At 48.8% G+C, this 20,814-nt stretch overlaps 1 protein-coding gene across 1 annotated transcript in view; it reads right to left on the bottom strand.

Annotated features, from left to right (window-relative positions):
* The window catches only part of TMEM147 (transmembrane protein 147), a 102,100-nt gene that overhangs the window by 9,013 nt on the left and 72,273 nt on the right, over window positions 1-20,814 (bottom strand). The window contains exon 4 of the mRNA XM_069604831.1: window positions 11,688-11,753. Within this exon, the coding sequence (XP_069460932.1) occupies window positions 11,688-11,753 (66 nt within the window). The remainder of the gene's footprint in view (window positions 1-11,687; window positions 11,754-20,814) is intronic.

The raw sequence follows: 20,814 nt of genomic DNA, 5'->3' as shown, positions 1-20,814 counted from the left end.
CTCATACATTTTTAATTATTTCATTTATGATTTGAAAAATGTATTTGCAGAGATTATATCTGATTCTCCAAAGCTAGGCATGCATACTTTTAAGGCATTGATGTATGCAGATGATCTAGTGCCGATTTCGAAGACCCAAATTGGTCTCCAAAATCTTTTATCCGCCTTTCAGACATACATCCATCTGAATCAACTGAGGGTGAACACCAAGAAAACTCAAATTGTTATTTATTCCCCAATACGGACAGGCCCTAGGTGCTTTTCATGGTCCATTAATCATGTGATCTTACAAACAGTACCTTATTATACCTAACTGGGAATGTGCTTTGAGGGCTCAAATAATGTCAAAACGCAAGTGGAGTGGGTGGAGAGGAAACTCGACACAGCCATAGCACAGACCAAGTTGACCATGTCTAAATTTGGGAAATTTTCCCTCAAACCGGCCTGGGTATATTGGACCCAGAAAGCAATACCGGCCATGTTATATGGTCTGGAAACGCTCCCGAGCAGTACTTTGCTCCCGTTCGATCAATGGGAGGCTACATTTTGGAGAAAAAAATTATCTTTTTGCCAGGTTGTGTACCGCACGTCTGGATCAGATATGAACTGGGTCTTGTTTCCCTCCAAGCTCTACATTACTGGAGACTCTGTTCCTTGTTCAGGAAATGCCTATTATCCACTGATAAGATCACCCTATGTCCACTATCTGCATATATGTTTTCATCGAAAGATAGATTTATTTCAGCATGGATAAATAAGATCTGTCAGATTATGGGTAATGCCGACCGTTCCATCAATCTATTGATATCACATCCTGATAAAGCCTGATAAAGCCAAAAGAAATCTATACCGAGCTGGTTGGATCAATACATGTGATGAATGTTTGCATTATCAAGGAGGAGATATTATCAGATTCCCACCCAAAAAACTGCGGATTTTACCACCCTATTTAGTAAGATCTCCTACGCCGGCTTATAGATCTGCCATCATACGATTACGCTTTAATGCTTAAACCTTTGGCATACCCGGGAGGTATTATCTAAACAGCATCTTATGCTATCTACTGACAACATTTGTCGCTTTTGCACTGTTAGTGGGGTGCCCGAAACATTGCAACACTTGATAACACAATGTCCCGGTCTTATGCCCCGAAGACAAAAGCACTTCGCACAATACTGTCAACAATTGGGAAATCTCGGTGAGGCAGCTTGTTGGGCAACCATTTTGAGTTGCGCTCAACCGAAGATACAATTAGCAACAGTGAATTTTCTAATAAGTCTCCATCTAACTACAGATCCTGGCTCTTAGTACTACTTTAGCTTTGGGGGCTTATAATTAGCTGGTCTAGTAATGCACCTTTTTTTTTTCCTGACTTCAGTGGTTCACCGTTGCCTTTTCATCTTTGTTTCGATGGCTTGTATTGTATCATATGTATCAAGATAATGAATTCATGTATATATGAAACTGTTATATTTTAAATTATGAACTTGTATATTAATTCTGTTTTACATTTTGATATTGTAAGGTTGATTAAATTCAACTAATTCAATACAAAAAAAAAAGAAAATGAATAAATGTAAAAAAAATTGTAGTGATCTTTATAATATCAAATTGGGTTTTCATCATGGCACAACATGCCAGTCCAGCCTCTACGCACAGGACTGGGCATTGGACCCATGCTGCTCAGTGTTGTCTTGCTTCCGGACAAGCACATTTCCTCCGAGCTATCATTCCAGCAAATTAAGATTTCTTCAGATTCTTACAGGGCACCAGGCCCTCCTCGTCCAGTCTACTCCTGCACTTGGTCTCCTCTGGCCCCCGCCCCCACCCTGCACTTGCCCTTCTGGGCCCCCTACCCCTGCACTAGCCTGGCTGGGACTGCACCCCTTGAGCCCTTCCAGCCCTGTACCTCGCAGTTAGTATGTGGACCTTCTTCCCCTGCACTCCCCCGGCTCAGTTCACCAGGCCTCCTGTGACACCCAACGGCCCTTACGCCCGGACCCTCTCACCCACACTTGTTAATGCACTTGCACAATCTGATTGTCACAAGGCCTAGTAGGACTGTTTTTTGCATTGGTCATCCCCGTTACCCCACCCCTCATCTTGAAACACATTGTGTATAGGCGCATTATAAATACCCAATAAATAAAATAAATAAGTCCCTCCTAAAACATACTATGAGAGATTTTCACACACCACCTTATGTGGAGTGCCAAGGAGATACCTAGTATTCCCATTCTCTCGGCTCCTGTGACTTTCTAGTCACATAGACATCCTTCTAGTTATGGCTGGTGGCAGTGGACATGTTCTACCAACTATTCTGCTATTTCTTAGTACAGACGTATTCACAGTATCAGTTGTGCACAATAGGGTCACCTAAGTACTAAACACAGTGGCTCTTCTAGAATGCACTTGCCACCTTCCAGAGAATGGTTAATCATGTTCTGAATGGGTTAGAGAACTTCTGCATGGCATACTGACATTGCAGTGTTCAGGCCTACCTGGTAAGAACATATCCACCTGGGATATGTCCTGCAGGGTCTTCCTTAGGCCAATCTGACCATAAAAGCAAGTAAGTGCCAAGTTGGTCAGAAAAAAGTGGTATACCCTGGTCATGGAGGTAGGAGGAGTGGAGATTAAGCCCTTACCCAGCAAAGTACAGGCTGTACAAGACTGGGCCACCACAACTACTCAAACTCCAGTAAGAACCTTCCTAGGACTTACTGGTTACTACAGGAACTTCCTTGGGAATTACAGGACCATAGCACCTCCTCTGAATACTGTGTCCTCTCCCAAGTACCCTAAGAAAGTCAAGTGGAATGAGGACTATGAAAAAGCCTTCCATCTGCTTTATTATTCGAAAAATAAAAGATAGGAAAACAGGGTGGGCCACAATTGAACGTGAATGTTTTTCTATTGTATGGGCCTTGAAGTTCAGGCCATAAACTGACAACCAACCCTTAAGCTGTTTGATGCAGATGAAAGGAGAAACCCCAACATTGCTCAGGTCGTCCATAAGCCTACAAAGATTTGATTCCACTATTGAGCACAGGTCAGGTATACAACATAATGTGGATCGTCTCTCCAGAAAGGATTACCAACTGGCCAAGGTATTAATCCAGGAGTGGATTAGATTCTCCTGTCCCTTAATCTGTGGGAGAGATGTGTTGCTGAGATTTATCATGTGGATGCTTCATCTACTCTCCTAGTGAGACCCCAGCACTTTCTGCTAGAGTTCTGGACCTTTTTCTGTCTAGCCTGAATGAGTGGAGCCTTTTTCCACTCATTCATTTTTATGGGCTCTGTCTCTGTGTTTTACCTTTAGTTTCCTCCATATTTCTTTTGGGGCACCTGTGTTTAACTTTTGCAGCACAAAGCTCCTTATGGGCAGTGTTGCAGGGAACCCTTTGGGTTCTCCTTTGAGAATCTTTCTTTATCCTCGAGTAACTCCAGTTACTAAGGATACAGGGATACTTTGCATCCCTCCTAAAACCTTACACTATGAGGCACAACCTTATGTGGAGTGCCAAGGGGATAAGGAACAAGTTACTTACCTGTAACTGTTGTTTTCCAGCATGAGTCTGGCATGGATTCACATGCTCATGAATATTCCTGGTCAGTCTGGGAATCCTCAGTAAAGAAAAAAATCAGTTTCCCTTCTAAACTGTCTTTCTCCTAACTACCAATCACTGGTCTCGGGGGTCATACTGCCCCCAGCCAATGACTGCCCTCTAACTAAGCCCCTCCTCGGGCAGCCATCTTCATATTTGGTAGCACGGAAAGTGGCAGTAGGACCAAGAGAAGAGAAGAGCCGCAGAGGGGTAGGCGGGAGGGTTCGCATGTGAATCCATGTCAGACCATGCTGGAGCACAACAGTTACAGGTAAGTAACTTGTTCCTTCTCCAGCATGCGGTCTGGCATGGATTCACATGCTCATGAAGAAAGAATACATAGAAGCATACACATGCACAACCACGGGAAGTGGCAAGGCTCAACAATAAGCATCTCTTACCTCCTCAACTGCTTTGCCGACTTCTGGACTCCTCCCTGGAATCCCAGTCGACGCAGTAGAATCTTGTGAAGGTGTGAGTCGACCTCCACGTAGCAACCCTGCAGATGTCCAGCAGGGGCACACCAGACAGGAACGTTGTAGTTGCAGTGATCGCTCTAGTCGAATGGGCTCTCGGACGGCCAGGCAACGGTCGGTTTGCCAACGGTGACAATGGGTGATGCAGCTGGAGAGCCACCTGGAAATGGAAGCCTTGGAGAGGGCCTTCCCTTGGTTCACAGGGCCAAAGTTCACGAACAGTTGTGATAGTCTCCAAAAGCGGTTTGTGCGGTCGACGTAGAACTTCAGCGCTCTAGCCATATCCAGCAAGTGCAAAGTCCTCTCAGCAGGCGACGAAGGCTCTGGGAAGAAAACCTCTAACATCAAGGGCTCATTGAGCTAAAAGTCTGACGGCACCTTTGGCATGAAGGAGGGGTGCGTCCGTAGCACTACACATGAAATGGTAAGTACGGTAGTTTACAAGAGAGGGCCTAGATCTCTTCCACTCGTCGTGCAGAGGTGATGGCCACAAGAAACGCTGTCTTCCACGATAGGAATTTCAGTGGTGCTGAATGCATAGGCTTGAAAGGTGGACTCATGAGCCTAGTCAGTACCCCATTGAGCTCCCACGCCGGGGTCAGAGCCTTCACTGGCGGGAAGGAACGAAAAGTCCTTTGATGAACTCCTTGACCAGGCAGTGTGACCACAGCGACAACCATCTCGGAGTTCTGCTGTAGCCGGAGATAGACGCCAGATGAACCTTGATGGAAGCATGCACCAGCCATGCTTTGGCCAGCGACAGCAAATACGGCAGCACCTGTAGAGCCGTAATCCGTAGAGGGTCGATCTTCTGTGCACGGCACCAGACTGCAAACCTCTTCCACTTATGTCCATAGCATTTCAGTGTAGACAAAGCCCTGGCCTTGGCAAGCACATCCTTGCAGTCCGCCAGGATATCATATCCTCCATACTCTAGCGCTGCAGGTGCCAGGCCTGCAAGTTCAGTGAACCTGGATCGTGATGCAGGATGGAGCCTCCTTCTCTGGTGAGCAGATCTGCGACCACTGGAAGCTTGACTGGTGGGGACACTGACAAGCCCAGAAGGTCCGGGTACCATATCTGTCTCAGCCATGGGGTGCGATGTGGATCATCCTGCACCGGGACAGTGAGTTGAGTGATTAGTTGCAGAAGCAACGGAGGGAACACAGAGAAACAGGCCGTCCCAGGGGAATGAGAATGCATCCCCCATGCTCCCCGGGTGGGGAAACCTGTTGGTGAACCTCCGGCACTTCACTTGGTGTTCATCGCTGTCGCAAACAGATCGATGTGGGGATTGCCCCATTGTCAGAACAGAAGATCCACTTGGTCCTGCCGAAGCTCCCACTTGTGGCACGAGCGCAGCTCCCTGCTAAGCGAATCGGCAATTGTGTTCTTCACTCCTGCCAGATGAAACGGGACAAGGAACATCCCCCAGGCAACGGCCCAGTGCCATAGGTCCTGCGCTTCTCTGGAGAGCGCTGGGGATCTTGTGCCCCCCTTCTTCCGGATGTAGAACATTGTGGTGGTGGTGTCCGTGAAGACCCACATCACCTTGCCCTTGAGAGACGAAAGGAAATACTTGAGGGCCCAAAACACTGCCTAGCTCCAGTACGTTGATATGCAACGGCTTCTACTCCAGTAGCCACAGGCCTCTTGCGTGGAGACCTCCGGTGTGCACGCTGCATCCTTCCGGGAGGCGTCTGTCGTGACCGTCTCCTGATGAGGTGGGGTCTGGAAGTCCGAGCCCGCCAACAGATGCGTGTGGACTCCCCACCAACGTATCGCTCCACGTAAATTCTCGTAGGAAATTCTCGTCGAGAGAGATCTTGTCCTCGAAGCTTCCCGATACATGGAGCCAACAGGCGCCGACGAACTCTTGCAGTGGCCGCATCCGCAGCCTGGACAGCCGAATGAGGTACATGCATGACGACATCATGCCGAGAAGGGACTTGATGGCCCTCACCCTCGCGATCTTCAGGGTCAACAGCCGTTGCACCTTGCCCAGGATGGCCGCTATCCTCTTCCGACGGAGATGCCAGTCATGACACCATGTTGAGTCGAGACCGCAGAAACAGTGCGCAGCTGCACCGCCACTGGCACCAGGCACTTGGTGAAAACCCTTGGTGCTGTTCAATCCGAAGGGAAGGGCCTTGAGCTGATAATGTTGCTCTTGAACCACGAAGCGCAGAAACTTGCGGTGTCCCTTGTGAATGGGGATGTGAAAGGAATCCTCCAAGTCCAGCGACGATAGGAAATCCCCTTCTTCCAGCTGTCCTAGCACGTGCTGAAGGATGACCATCCAAAACTTCTGGGATCTGATGTACTTGTTCAGAATGCGGAGGTCTAGGATGGGCCTCCAACAGTCTGTCTTCTTCTTGATGAGAAAGTACTGAGAGTACACTCCGGAGCCTCTTTGGGACGAGCTCCATCGCGCCCTTCTTCAGCATGGCCAGCACCTCCAGCAGAAGCTGAGGGATGTGGTTTTCCTGCCTGGCCACTGGTGGTATGGCCACTGGTGGTATGCGAGAACACTTTTGTTGGCATTCCAGGATGTGTCTGTGGGCCAGAGCGTCCAGCACCCAACTGTCGGTGGAGATGGACTTCCACACACTGATGAAGTTCGCCAGCCTGCTTCCCACTGCGGTGCGCGGGTGGCGGCCCTGCTTTGCCGTGGAGGTGCCGCCTTGGGGACCTTGGCGACAAAGGCGACCTCCTCCGGACTTGCTGTGGCCCCTGTAGGCCTTCTGGGCCGAAGAACGGGACGGTTGACGGTAGACTATGAGCTTCTGCCGAAGCCCTTGAAGGAACCTTGAGATTTTCCTCCAGAGGGCCAAAAGGATGGCCGTCGCTGTTGAAGCGCACCCAAGGCACAAGCCATCTCAGTATCCGCCTTGATGGCTTGAAGGGACTCATTCATGGTCTTTCCGAACAAATTATCCCCATCGAAGGGCATGTCCAATACCCTCGACTGCACCTCCTGGCAAATGTTGGTGGCCTTCAGCCATCCCCGCCGACGAAGGCAAATGCTGTTACCAATTTGGCGGAATCCTGTTTCAGCAATGTCCATGGCCACTGTAATGGCATGGTCCGATGCCACGCCCTCCTACAGGATCTCCAACGCTTCCGCTCTCTTGTCATCGGGAAGGAAGTCCAGGAGGGGAGCGATTTTAAACCAGAGCTCCCTGTTGTAGCGCACCACGATGGCGAGGGCATTGGCCTTGATGGTCGTCACTGCCGATACGATGACTCATCGTCCCATGGCGTCCAACCTCTTCCCCTGGGTGTCCGCGGGAGAGGAGGTCATTGACACCGCAGAGCCAGAGGATTTCTTCCTCGCAGCTGCCGAAACTACTGAATCCGGGGAAGGTTGGGACCTCAAACACTTGGTGCAGAGTCCGGCACCCTGTAGTTCTTTTTGTACCGGTCCCTCTTCGGCGGGGCTGAGTTCTTCATAAGAGACAGCCCCTCGTCCCAAATGTCGTCCAACAGAGGAACCGAAAGCACGGTCTTCCTCTTTGCCTCGCGGTGTTGGTACAGGAAACCCTCTTTCTTCTTTTCCTCAGGGGTCAGCTGAAACAGGTCCCTGGCCCTAAAGATCATGTCATGGAACAAGCCTATCTTGTCGGGCGGGGAGGCTCTAGGCGGCGAAGGGAGGTCTCCTAACCTGCAGCGTCGTCTGTGCCCGTCCCTGTCATGTCCGGTCCGCATCCTCCCCCGGTGGAGGGGTGGGGGGCGAAGGGTGAAAAGGCGGTGGAGGGTGAACTCTCCTCTTCTTGGTAGGGGGCGCACCCGATGGCCCTGGTGCCGTGGGATCTTCCGTCAACAGAAGGGGCATCCTCGTCTGAATCTCCGAATACAAGGTGTGGAGTGCCTGGAGAATGCTGAGGTGGCGGAAGTGGGAGCGACGGAGGCAGGGGGGTAGGGTTCTCCAACTACTCCACGGCCTGCTCCTCCTCGTCGGTCTCATCGCCACTCTCGACGTCTCCATCACCGGGTCCCTCCCATAGGCCTTGGCCTCGATGAATTTCTTGATGGGCATTGCCTTCTCCGGTGTCTTCTCTATGGGCTGAAACGATGATTCCCTCCTGGCAGGCAGGGAAACTCTTGCCTTGGGGACTGTAAGTGCGAATCGACGTACGCGGCCTTTGCTAGGGACGCCGCCACGCCTTCAATGGAGGGCTTCGCCGGATGAATCTGGGCCTGTACGACCTTGGTCGAGCTAAGTGCCTTCACCTTGGTGGGGGAGAGGGGTGGGTCAGCGCCCCGCTCCCCCTTGGCCTTCTCCGACTGGTCCGTCCGGGGCTTCTCCAGAAGCTTACCCGGGTGGTCAGATTTCCTCTTCTTCGCCAAACCTGAGCGTTGGCTCGTGGACCAAGGTGCCGGAGATGCTGAGCTCGCCCTGGCTGCCGGGGAGCCCGTCGCAACGGCGCTCCCGGACTTGCAGTGCTTGACCATATGATGGGCCCCCGTCGCTGAGGTGCCCTCAAAGGTCTTAGAAGACTGCTCAGATGTCTTCTTGTGGCTGGGAGAGGCATGTACCGGGACTCACCCGTAGCAGGGGCCTTGGCCTGCAGCCACTCGTGAGGCGCCTGCGCCGGTCCTTCATGGTGCGGGGGACCATCTCCTGGCAATACGCCCAGTCATCCTCCACTTGCATTTGGTCTGAATACAGGCAGTAGAGGACACGGAGTGGCCATCTTCCAAGTAGATGTTCTGTACGCCGCATCCTGGACAAATCCTGAACAGAGGCGTTGAGTCTTCCTTCTCCTCTGCCATCTCCACGCGAGGTAGGTAAGAAGCTTCTGGAATCCTCAAAGAAGAAACTTGACGAAAAAACACCCTCGAGGGACGCTGAAGAATCCGAAAACGGGTTCCTGTTAATCGCAAGATGGATCGGCGGCGCTTGAGGCTCGATTCAGAAAAATAGAGTAGCACACTTAGAAAAATTGCAAAATGCAGTAAAAGCTCGAGGGCTATAGCACAAGAACTCCCAACACTTGACGTGCGGTAAAAATCTGAAGATGGCTGCCAGAGGAGGGGCTTAGGTAGAGGGCAGACATTGGCTGGGGGCAGTATGACCCAGAGACCAGTGATTGGTTGTTAGGAGAAAGACAGTTCAGAAGTGAAACTAAACAGATTTTTTTCTTGACCAAGGATTCCCAGCCTGACTACAGGGAAAATTCATCAGCATGTGAATCCATGCAAGACCCTGTGCTGGAGAACTAGTATCCTCCTACCCTCTGCCCCTGTGACTTTTTAATCACATAGTTAGACTTCTAGTTATGGCTGGTGGCAGTGGACGTGTCCTACCGACTATTTGATATTTTTTAACCGCAGAGGGTTTTCACTGTCTCGGTTGTGCAAAAAAGGGGCATCTATCTACTAACTCGATGGCTCTGGGAGCCCGTGTGTGTGTTTTGCCTTTGGCAGGAACTCTTGGGTGTCCCCGCCTAGGCTCGAGTGCGTCTGAGTAGGCAGGAAGTGGGGGAGGAGTTTTTCACTCCCCTCCCGTTTGTCTGCCCGAGTGCCTGAATGGAACCAGCTCCCACTGGGTGTCTGGCTGTTCTGATTGGACAGTCACCCGACCCTTTCTGGAAACTGCTGAGAGACACTGCAGAGGAGTGTGTGCTGAAACTGAATAAAAGGTGAGGTTTTTGAGGTGAAAGGCAAGTCGAAACTGGAAACTGAAATAACCGAAGAAGACGACCAGAGACACTACAGACCCTTTGCAAAACCATGAATCGACCACTGCTGCCCTAACCCCATTTTCTATGCGACAGGAACTCCTAAGAGTACGACTCCTTCCCTTTGACTGGTGGGACAAACCAGCCACGAGACGAACAACAATCTGAGTCATCTCCCGAGATGCTGTGCCTCTCCAGAGCTGCAGACCGTGAATACCATGAGACCTCCGAATACAGTGCATTGTATTGCCTAGGGCAAATCCATCCAAGTCTTTGCTGAGCTCCAGGTGAACCTCCATAGACACAATGTGACTAGTCCCAGTCCCCTCACCGGAGTGCAGGACTCAGGAATCGAAGAGGACTGACCGGGAAAATCATGTCCTTTGTTGGTGCTGCAGAAAAGGCCCCAAAACCGCAGACTGACCAGAGAAGCTGAAGCAATCCATGTCAGAGGTCCCCTTCCGAGACTGCTGCAGAGACATCCCACTCATTGCCCTGCCTTTCGTCACCAGACCAAGGAATCCGGAGACCAGGTCGATCGCTGCTGCATGGAGGAGAATCCAGCCAAACATTTCTTCTAACCTAAGGTACTGTGGGATGAAAAGGTATTGCTTACCTTGATCCAAGAGGTCGCTGCAGAGCGTTGGAGTGCACAAAGAGGTGTCCACTCTTGGGAGTCCAAGCTGCCAGCTTGTGTCCCTTTTGCGAGTCCTTTGGCAGGGTCTCCACTGTTGTGTCAATTCTTTTAGCTTCTTTCACTAGAGGCTCAATGCACTGGAACTTTTGCTGTTTCCCTACTTTGTAAGACTTCAAGCTCCATTCTGACTGACATTTGCTGCTAATTAGGAACTGGACTTTAAAAGCTTTAGCTTACCCGGAAACGGTCTCTAAAGCCTTATGCTCTGATACTGTTCGACTAACCAACTGTTTTCCTTCCAAAAAGACATGATCTTATGTGGTGTTGCTAACTAAATACAATTCCTGTATATCTTTGTGCGCGAGTGTGCGGTATTACCGATGATACGGTAGAGCAGTCAGTGTCAAACTCTAGCAATTGTAAGCGCGAGCAACTACTAAGCAGTGGCCTTTGAAAAGTATCTAGAAGTAATCCTATGTGTTTTGGTTTTATGATCCAAGTATTTTAAAACATATTGTGTAAATATAATAAATGTATATCCTATATACATTTATTGGTGTGTTTCTTTGATCTGCTTTACCAACTGGGTTCAGTGTACCTACCCACAAGGCACATCTTATTATAAGCCGGACCACTCTGCCACTCGTTTCAGAAGTAGTACAGACTGATACTAAGAGTTGGGGACCTGTATACCTTTGGGATAGTTTTAAAATGTCTTACCAAGTGGACTTTAGGAAACTCCCCTAACACTTAATAAACATTTATACAAAAATCAGCTATTCTACCAAATTAATAACAGTATTTTCTAGTACAATATCAACTACTATAAACAAATAAACATACAGGTATTTTTATATTGTATTCATTTAAAACGTCAGTTCATTTTCAATAATCTTTGATGTACAGGTTGTCCCACATTATCTGCGACTTTAAACTTCAAACAATACGTGAACACATTAAGAGATCATGTGCAAAGGTTAAGAGCACTAGAAAACGGATTACACAAAACTCCTTTCTGGGGGCAATCACTGGTTGCATCTCTACCGACCTTCCATGCTGGAGCAGAGCAGGTTTGTTTTAAAGACAGAGCGAACGTCCAAGTAAATCAAGTTTTGCGAGTACTGCTTGGACCCAGTCAGTAGGCAAGGACTACTAGTTGGTCGACTGAGGGTGTATGGATGACAGAAATAAAGTTAAAAAGGTAGGACACCTGGTCTCACCCACAAATCCAAACGGACCAAATAGATTTAGACTAAGGTTTAAACAGGTTGACACTTACCCCAATGAAATCATAAGCACCAACGCCTCCTTCCCAGGTCGGGAAAAAAGTTGCTAGAAACAGCATCTACAATAAGACAAAAATACACAATGAAAAACAATAGGTGACCACAAAACACAGACAAAAAATGAAGATTAAGCACTCCTCCCGCCCACATTAGCAAATGTCCACAGCACCAGATAGAGTAAAACAAAAAAGAAATAACATTTCCCTATATTATAGATTTTTTTATAGTGACATTGTCGAATTACATAATCTCGAATGCAAAAATGTGGAAACATTTTGGCCGAAAAAGTCAAATCTTTTTTTTTTATTTTCCGTTCGAAATGGGGGGGGGGGTTCTCCTTCCCCAAACCCCCCCTTTTTTTAAAACCGTTTTTTTTTTAAACACACGAAAGCAAAAAAAACATTATGGATTCGATATATTAACTGGATACCTTATAGATTATGCAGCTATAAAACAGACACTGACTAATTACTACCTGGCAAATGAATATCACAGAAAAACTTTACAAAAAGCTATCAAACATTTCTACAACTGGGAGCCTTTGTACTACTAGTCAGGCACTAAGGTCGCGGGCCACAATTTCAGAAAACAGCTGTATGCAAACTCGTTTATCCATGTGCAAATGCTCTGCCTAGGTTTGAAACAGCATGCAGGTCCTCTCCAAATCCATCATCTCGTCCAGTCTTTCATTCCAGCCATGAGGTAATGCGTGATATTGGCCAAAAGAGTGCGCGAAAGGAGATCGATTGCCAGAAGTAGCGAACCACAAGGCCAGCCTTCTTTAACAACTTACTTACCATGCCCTGCCCTACCCTACCCGAAAACAGGCAGCTGATCGGGGGCCTGGTGACCAATGGAACCAGGCCATGTGGCATCCTCTTTGGGATCTCCGACACCAAGGTGTGGAGGGTCGACAGGATGTCCAGAGACTCATCCCTCGGCTGAGCTGGCGTGATCTGAACACTAGGCCCTGCGCCATCATCTTCTTCAATGACCTTGTGGACTGTGTGTAAGCACTCCTTGTCGTCCGTGGACAAAACCTCCATGGTATGGGCCACGGCCTGGGACTGATCAAGGACCTCCTTGCCCCCCTCTGCTTTTTCCACCTTGAGGGGCTGGGACGGTTTCCCCTTTTCCAGCGTGCCAGTGGACTTTTCCAAAGTGGCTGCAGCGGTTTTGCACATCAGGGGCAGGGATACCTTCTGTGCTGTGGGGGCTACCTTCACAGGGTCAGCCCCCGTAGCCTTTGTGAGTGCAGCCGCCACCAACTATATCATCGACTAAGTCTTATTCTGTGACGATTGGGCCTTCTTGCGCAGTTCCGACTTCTTGTCCTCCGTCCGCGGCTTCTCTGGACTCTCCCACTGTTTAGCCTGGTTGGACGATTTTCTTTTTGAGGAGGAGCTTGATTGCCGTCTGGCAATGAAGGTGGAGGGTGATGCCGATAGCGCCCTGTCCACCGCGGGACCTGCTTCCGCGGTGACCCAGTGGACTCCGACTTGCAGTTCTTGGCCTTCTCTTGGGCCCCCCACAGATGAGGTGCCCTCAAGGACTTAGAAGACTGCTTCTCTGACTGGCCGTTCCTGGGTAAGGCATGACCCTGCTCAGAGCACGGGGCAGAGGCCTTCATGTTGAGCTACACCACCAGTCTACTGTGCCTATCCTTCGTTGTCTTCTTGGAGAAACCGAGACATATCTCACACTCTCCTTCCTTGTGGTCTTCAACAAACACATTCCGTAGCCTGCACTTGGTGCAGGACTTGAAGAGGGATCTTCCCTCCTTCTCCTCCGTCATGGTCGGAGGGCGCGAATAAGGCTCTATGGCCTTCTGGAATCTTTGACTATCTTCGCCCTTGAAGGGCGCTGAACTTCCCTGACAACGGATACCCCTGCTGCCGGCAGATGGAAAAAAAGAGCACACAGTCTCTGTCGGAACAAAAATAGAACCTTTTTCCATCGAAAGCACGAAAAAAACTTAGAAATAGTTTGCAGAGCAAACTCAAGTATTCCCAACACTGATGCGTGCAGTAAAAATCTGAAGATGGCAGCCAGAGGAGGGGCTTAGGAGAGGGCTGCCATTGGATGAGGGCAGAATGACCCGGAGGACAGTGATTGGTTTAAAGGAGAAATACAGTTTGCAAGTGAAACTGTTTTTTTCCTTTTATAGAGGATTCCCAGCTTGACGACAGGGAATATTCATGAGCATGTGAGTACATGCCAGAACCCCATGCTGGAGAAGATAGAAGGCGAGTTCTGCTCACCAACCATCCCCAGAAAACAGTGCAGATGGACCAAGCTTTCACTGAGGCTGCAGTGTAATTCGTACCTGGTCCCTGGAGTGGAAGTACACCAAAAGACTGAATATAAAAAACTGTATGGCATATTGGACTGAATTTAGGCTGTACAAAAATCTCCTATAGCCTAAAAATGCAAACAAACATGCCATACAAACCCATTATAGCGAACAAGGGGACCGGGGGTGTCCCCCACTCCCCTTGTTCGCTATAGCAGGAACAGGGGTTGAGGGGGGGAGGGGGGCCTCCATACAGGAGTAAAGTTTTTTTATTTTTTTTAAAAGAGAAAGGAACCTGTGGGGTCGGTGCCCAATAACATACGTAAAGGGAACCGGTGTTGCAGGAAGTCAGGGGCACCAAACGAGGTGTTACGCCCAAATGTAAGCATAGGGGTAAGGAGGGGAGTTCGGGCAAGGTGGAGTGTATTTATAGACTATGGGTTGTTTGACCATAACGGTCAAGTTAGCTACGGTCATATGAACCGCTAACTTTTCAGTTACGGTCAAACAACCCAAATTCCCTGGAGTTAGGTATTCCCCCTGTAGGTGCCAGCCAAGCTCCATGGAATGGGAGGGCAACAGAAGGATGCACAGTGTTATTGGGTCACTAGTTGGAAACTCACAGGATCTGCAGAACCAAGGAGGTGACCCCGTTGGATCGCTTTGCATCTCTGAACCGCTTAGACTTCAGTTTAGGAATGTTTTGTCAGTTGCCTTGGCGAAAGCTTGGATGTGTCTGAGTCATTGTTTCCCCTTGACGCTCAAAGGTCTCTGCATCTCAGAATTCGATTGACGCTAAAGCTCAGTATCCAAGCATCTTTTAGAATCCAAATACAACGCGACAACCACCTGGTCACCAGTTTAGAGCTCCATGCAGACACCACTGTAGTATCCAGACACCTGTGTGGAACTAGCTCTGCCTGCTTGCCGCTGAAGCAAACAGCACGCCATTTGCAGCATCTTGGGCTTGCAAGCAGATAGTGTTGTCGGCTGTTGCTGAACAGCATTGCACGCCTCCTGAAGATAAACCCTGTGCTACCACATACGTTGGAGGTTTACCTTTCATCTGTGTCCGTTTCACAGGGCATCACTGCTGGTTTAGACGTAGAATGGAGCCAAGTAGCCGGTTTAGCCTCTACTCATTGCTGTACTCCTGCTCAGCAAGTCACTGTGTTACAAACATGCAGCAGGGATGTCTAATCATAACAAGGGGCACACACCACGTACGGCAAAAGCAAGGTCATGCATGCTTCCCACATGATCCAGTACACAGACATAGTTCTCTTAAGCCAGCAAGTGAAGAAAAAACTGTGTCCAACAGTTGCACACTGAAGAGGAGGCAGCATGGGTAGAACAGTGCTCCAAAACACATCACAGTAAGCAAACTACCCATAACAAATAATATTAGAGTGCACACCCCTCCCCTCTCGATCCACAGTTTGCCTGGTGATGGACACAGCTGAGCAGACATCTACAAAACAGGTCCTGGAACACATTACAGGACAACATAGCCTCACCAGCTTGCACGCATAGGCAAGTAGATACACCATCAAGGTCTAAAGCCCATGTGGGAAAACAACACGCAAGGAAATGGGTAATCAAACAAGAAAATGTGCAAACAGAGGCCACAACTGGCATATCCACACACCACACACCACACACGAGTGGGGGGAGGTGGCTGTACTCCTGCTCGGACCCCAGCCATATGGTAAACGTGGGCGAGCAATCAAGGTCTAGCTTCTCAGGAGGTGATGTGGGCTGGTTCTTAAGTACACTGTAGTCCTCGAGCACCCACAAAGGAATGTCCACACACTGCATTAGTTAAAACACAGTGTTTATATAAATAAGGCTCAAGGTTATATACCCATTCACGATAATACACTTTGTGCTCCGGGAATTCTAAAATGGTAAATATATACAATTCTAGGTGGTACCACGATTACTCCGATTCCATTAAAATGGATCAACTGTACTCAGTTCAAATAGCATACGAATCAACACAGCAAAACAATATCAACCATAGACTTAGGAGGAAGACATGTTTGTTAGACAATTGGCATAATACTGAGTCCCTACCCACCAGACACAGTTCTGTATGAGGATCGCCCCACCTGGGCAACCTGTAAATGAAGATGCACAACAAGCCTAGTCCATATATTGTCTATTAAAGACTTATCTTCTTCTATAGTTCTGCAACCCAAACGTACCTTGTGTTGTAGAGTTCTTTGTCAGGTAATCGACGGGCCCTTTTTGAGTGCGTATTCTTTCAAGCAGGAGCCATGGGTCGTCAAACTTCCGAGATGAAGAAAGGGTGAACGTTGTCGTTGAGGCATCAGCTTCGGTCCTTGCAGTGTTCGTTGACGAGTGATCGAAAACATCCTGCAACAGGGGAGGCATGCGGTGCACATCAACGACGATGGTTTGTTGCCACAAAGAGTGAATGAAGAACTTTGGCCCAGCAAGGGCGTCAGCATCATGCGTCCGCAATGGCCCGCGACCACAGCTGGCTTCAGTAGCTTTGACGGCGTCTGCGGTCTTTGGGTGGCGGGAAACCCAGCGGCGAATTCTCCTCGGTCGTCGACGACCTCTGGATCTAATGTTCTTAGGCAATGGGAGCACAGCGGTTCTGGTCAGCGACGGCAGTCGTCGACGGCCGGCTGTCCGGTGCTTCTCTTCAATCTCCTCAGCGGTCCCCTTCTCCGGTCGGCAGTCTTTCGTAAGTCTGTCTACCAGGGAGCTTTGACAAAGATCAGCTGGTGCATTATGGTCCCTCGTAGCTCGTGGAGAGGTCTCCTTACCAGGTCCTCTCTTGGATGAGTCCTTGACAGCAGCTTTCAGATTACACGGAAGGGACGAGCGGTTCACCTTCTTCCGGCTCGGCTTTGAGAGTAAGAATCAAGTATCAACTTCAGCTTCTGAACGATTTCTAGGAGTGAGAGGCCCCAAGTTATACTGTTGATCTCCCTTTGATTCTGCTGGGTCACACTCGTGCAACCAATCTCTCAGAAGGGCATTCAGGCAGTCAGTCAGTTAGCCAATCAGGCGTACAGTGCATTCAGGCCATTCTTCTCCATCCAGACACTGAACACAGAATGTAGATTCGGACAAGTACTCTGCCATTCAGCACTACACACTGCATTCATACCAGTTCCGGTGCAGGGCTGTCTCAGTCATTGTGCCAAACACCAGATACTAGACACCCATAACACAGAATGCGGATTCATCACACAGTCCATTCACCCAGGTTCCACCCCACGGGCCTACCCACAACATACAGTCATTGTGAAGCCTCCAGCCAGTCTGGCTTGGACTTTCCCACAACACCATATATGGAACTTCCACCCAACAGCCAGTCAGTGGGAAGGGACAGAGACGGGGCTTTGCGGGTCTTCAGGAAATGTAAGATAACAGGCGATAGAAAGCAAAAGGCCAAAGGGGCCATCTCGTTTCCTATCAGGAATCCATGGATTCCAATGACAGGGCAGGGCCTGGGCATCCCAAAATGGAGGATGCACAGGGCACCTGTCAATTCAACATGGGGCTGCCACCAGCCCGTACCCTACTCTGTGTGGGGGGGGGAGGGACACACACACACACACACACACACACACACGTGCCATAAGGGTATCGCACGGGTCTGTTCACCAAACCAAATACAGGAAGAGCCGCACCGCCAGGAGTCCCACATGAACTCCTGCACGGAAAAAAGTCAGAACACACATAAGGAAGGACAAGGATTCAGAGGCCCTGTCCCTCTGACGAGTTTCCAGCATCACAGGCCTCACATCACAACTAATTGAGTGCTGCACTAGGCTTCAAACAGCATGATACTAAATAAGAAGTGAAGGCAACAAGATGCTTAATGTGCCACCAAGACAACTCTTTAAACAAAACAAAACAAGGAGGTTTGTAATCAATAACTTTCACTCGGCACTGGCCATTGGCTAATGAGAATTGACTCTTGGCGAGTAAGAAATTGAGTGCTATTTGTATTCATCGAATTGAGGAGGCAAGTGACGCAAGGCTAGTTAGTAGCTTGCAACTTGAAAATGTTCTCCATACGAATACATTGGCAATCAGACATGTTAGTGTTCTTGAGGGAAACGCTGGATTAACGACCTTCCTTTGCAAGAGTGATTCATTACAAGCCACAGATGTATAGTAGCTGCACCACTACTTAAAGTTCAGATTGAGACTGGTCGGGTCATTTGGGTATTAGGGGAGGTGGCGGTTTGTAGAGAGCAGCGATCACCCAAAAGGGTATCTTAGCGCGGTAGTGAAGGCAACATCGGCTACATCAATGAATAAATAGCTATTTGTATTCGAGCTGATTGGCATTCTGGAAATCTTTGACCCATCTGTTAAAGGTTTGATCTCCATACAGAGGAAATGCAGGGGAGAGTTCTATTGAAATAATGCCCCCCAACTTTTTTGTAATATTTGGGAATTATAATTTGTCTGTTCTGACTGGATCTCAAGTTTACTTGAAAGAAAGTGTGAGGTTTTTATATTGAAAACAATTACCAGTGAGAAGCTTTTGAATTAGATGTGCTTGTGTACAGGCAGGCAGTGTAGAGAATGCAACACTGCTAGGGAAGGAACAAGTTACTTACCTGTAACTGTTGTTCTCCAGCATGGGTCTGGCATGGATTCACATGCTCATATTCCCCGTCGTCAGGCCGGGAATCCTCGGTATAGAAAAATAAATCAGTATCAGTTTCGTTTCTGATCTGTCTTTCTTAGTAGTAACCAATCACTGGTCTCTGGGTCATACTGCCCCCAGCCAATGACTGCCCTCTCCCTAAGCCCCACCTCTGGCAGCCATCCTCAGATTTGGTAGCACGTAAAGTGGCAGTATGACCAAGTGAGGAGCCGCAGAGGGGTAGGCGGGAGGGTTCGCATGTGAATCCATGCCAGACCCATGCTGGAGAACAACAGTTACAGGTAAGTAACTTGTTCCTTCTCCAGCATGGGGTCTGGCATGGATTCACATGCTCAAGAATAAGAAAATACATAGCAGTACACACATGCCCAACCACGGGAGGTGGCAACAGGCTCAACATTAAGCATCTCTTATCTCCTCACCAGGCTCACCTTAGGCGAACAGGTTGCGCAGCACTGCTTGGCCGACCCTGGATTCCTCCCTGGAGTCCCGATCAACGCAGTAGAATCTTGTGAAGGTGTGCGTCGACCTCCACGTCGCAGCCCTGCAGATGTCTAGCAGGGGCACACCAGACAGGAACGCCGTGGTAGCAGCGATCGCTCTGGTCGAATGGGCTATCGGACGGCCGGGCAGCGGTCGGTTCGCCAACCGGTGACAGTGCATGATGCAGCCGGAGAGCCATCTGGAAATGGAAGTCTTCGAGAGAGCCTTCCCTTGATTCACAGTCCCAAAGTTCAGAAACAGCTGCAACGTCTTCCGAAAACTCTTTGTGCGGTCCACGTATAACTTCAGCGCTCTAGCTACATCCAGCGAGTGCAAAGTCCTCTCGGCCGGCGACGAAGGCGACGGGAAGAAAACTGGCAACGCCAAGGGCTCGTTGAGGTGGAAGTCCGACGGCACCTTGGGCATAAAGGAGGGGTGCGTCCTCAGCACCACCCTTGTGTCATGAAAAGTCAAGTATGGAAGCTTGCAAGATAGGGCCTGGATCTCTCCCACTCGTCATGCGGAGGTGATGGCCACAACGAAAGCTGTCTTCCATGACAGGAACTTCAGAGGCGCCGAATGCATAGGCTCGAATGGGGCCCCCATGAGCCTGTCAGCACCACATTAAGCTCCCACGCCGGGGCAGGAGCCTTCACCGGCGGAAATGATCGGAATAGTGCCTTCATGAATTCTTTCACCAGGCGATGAGACCACAAGGACGCCCGTCCCGTAGTCCTCGTATATCGGGAGATTGCAGCCAGATGTATTTTTTTTTTTGACAACTTTATTTAAAGATTTATCAAAAGAAATACATATCATTCCAAAACAACAATTATGATAACAAGAAAACAACAAATAAAACGAAAAAAGCATTATACAAGTTGATACAAATAGTACAGAATAAATAAGGAAAACCTATCAATTATCTCTACTAATCGCAACAAACCTAATTTGAAATGATAACTAGCAAAAAAATCAGAGGAAAAGAGGAAAAATAAAAAAAAAATAAAAAAAAAAAAAACACAAACACACAACCACACAACACAAGACAAACACAATAAAAAGAACACAATAGTAAATTAACCACTCTGAAACAAAAACCATCGCCCATCAGCACTTAATTCACACATAGAGTTCATTAAAAGCCTCCCACTGTCCCTTATAAAATTCTTCTTTATGTAAAGCATAATACTTAATCCTCTCAAATCTTGACAGCAACTGCACCTGCGATAACCATTCAACAATACTTGGTTTCTTTCTCGTCTTCCAGAGGCGTAAAATTTGATGAGTCGCCACCAAAAACACTTGGAATGTTTAGCCAGATGTATTTTGATGGAGGCGTGAGCCAGTCCAGCTTTGGCCAGCGACAGTAGGTACGGCAGTACTTGAGGGGCCGTAATCCGCAGAGGGTTAATCTTCTGTGCACGGCACCAGACAGAGAACCTCTTCCATTTATGTCCGTAGCACTTGAGAGTTGAGGACGCCCTGGCCTTTGCAAGAACTTCTCTGCAGTCGGCCGGGATGTCGTACCCTCCAAACTCTAGTGCTGCAGGAGCCAGGACTGCAAGTTCAGCGACTCCGGGTTGTGGTGAAGAATGGCGCCTCCTTCTCTGGAGAGAAGGTCTGCATCCGTAGGCAGCTTTACTGGTGTGGACGTTGACAAGTCCAGAAGGTCCGGGTA

This window comes from Ambystoma mexicanum, chromosome 1p (genome assembly GCF_040938575.1).
Source record: "Ambystoma mexicanum isolate Mex_15411 chromosome 1p, UKY_AmexF1_1, whole genome shotgun sequence".
In the NCBI taxonomy this organism is placed as follows: Eukaryota; Metazoa; Chordata; class Amphibia; order Caudata; family Ambystomatidae; genus Ambystoma; species Ambystoma mexicanum.
Note: the sequence above shows the minus strand (reverse complement) of the source record. Positions and strands in the feature narration are given on the sequence as shown.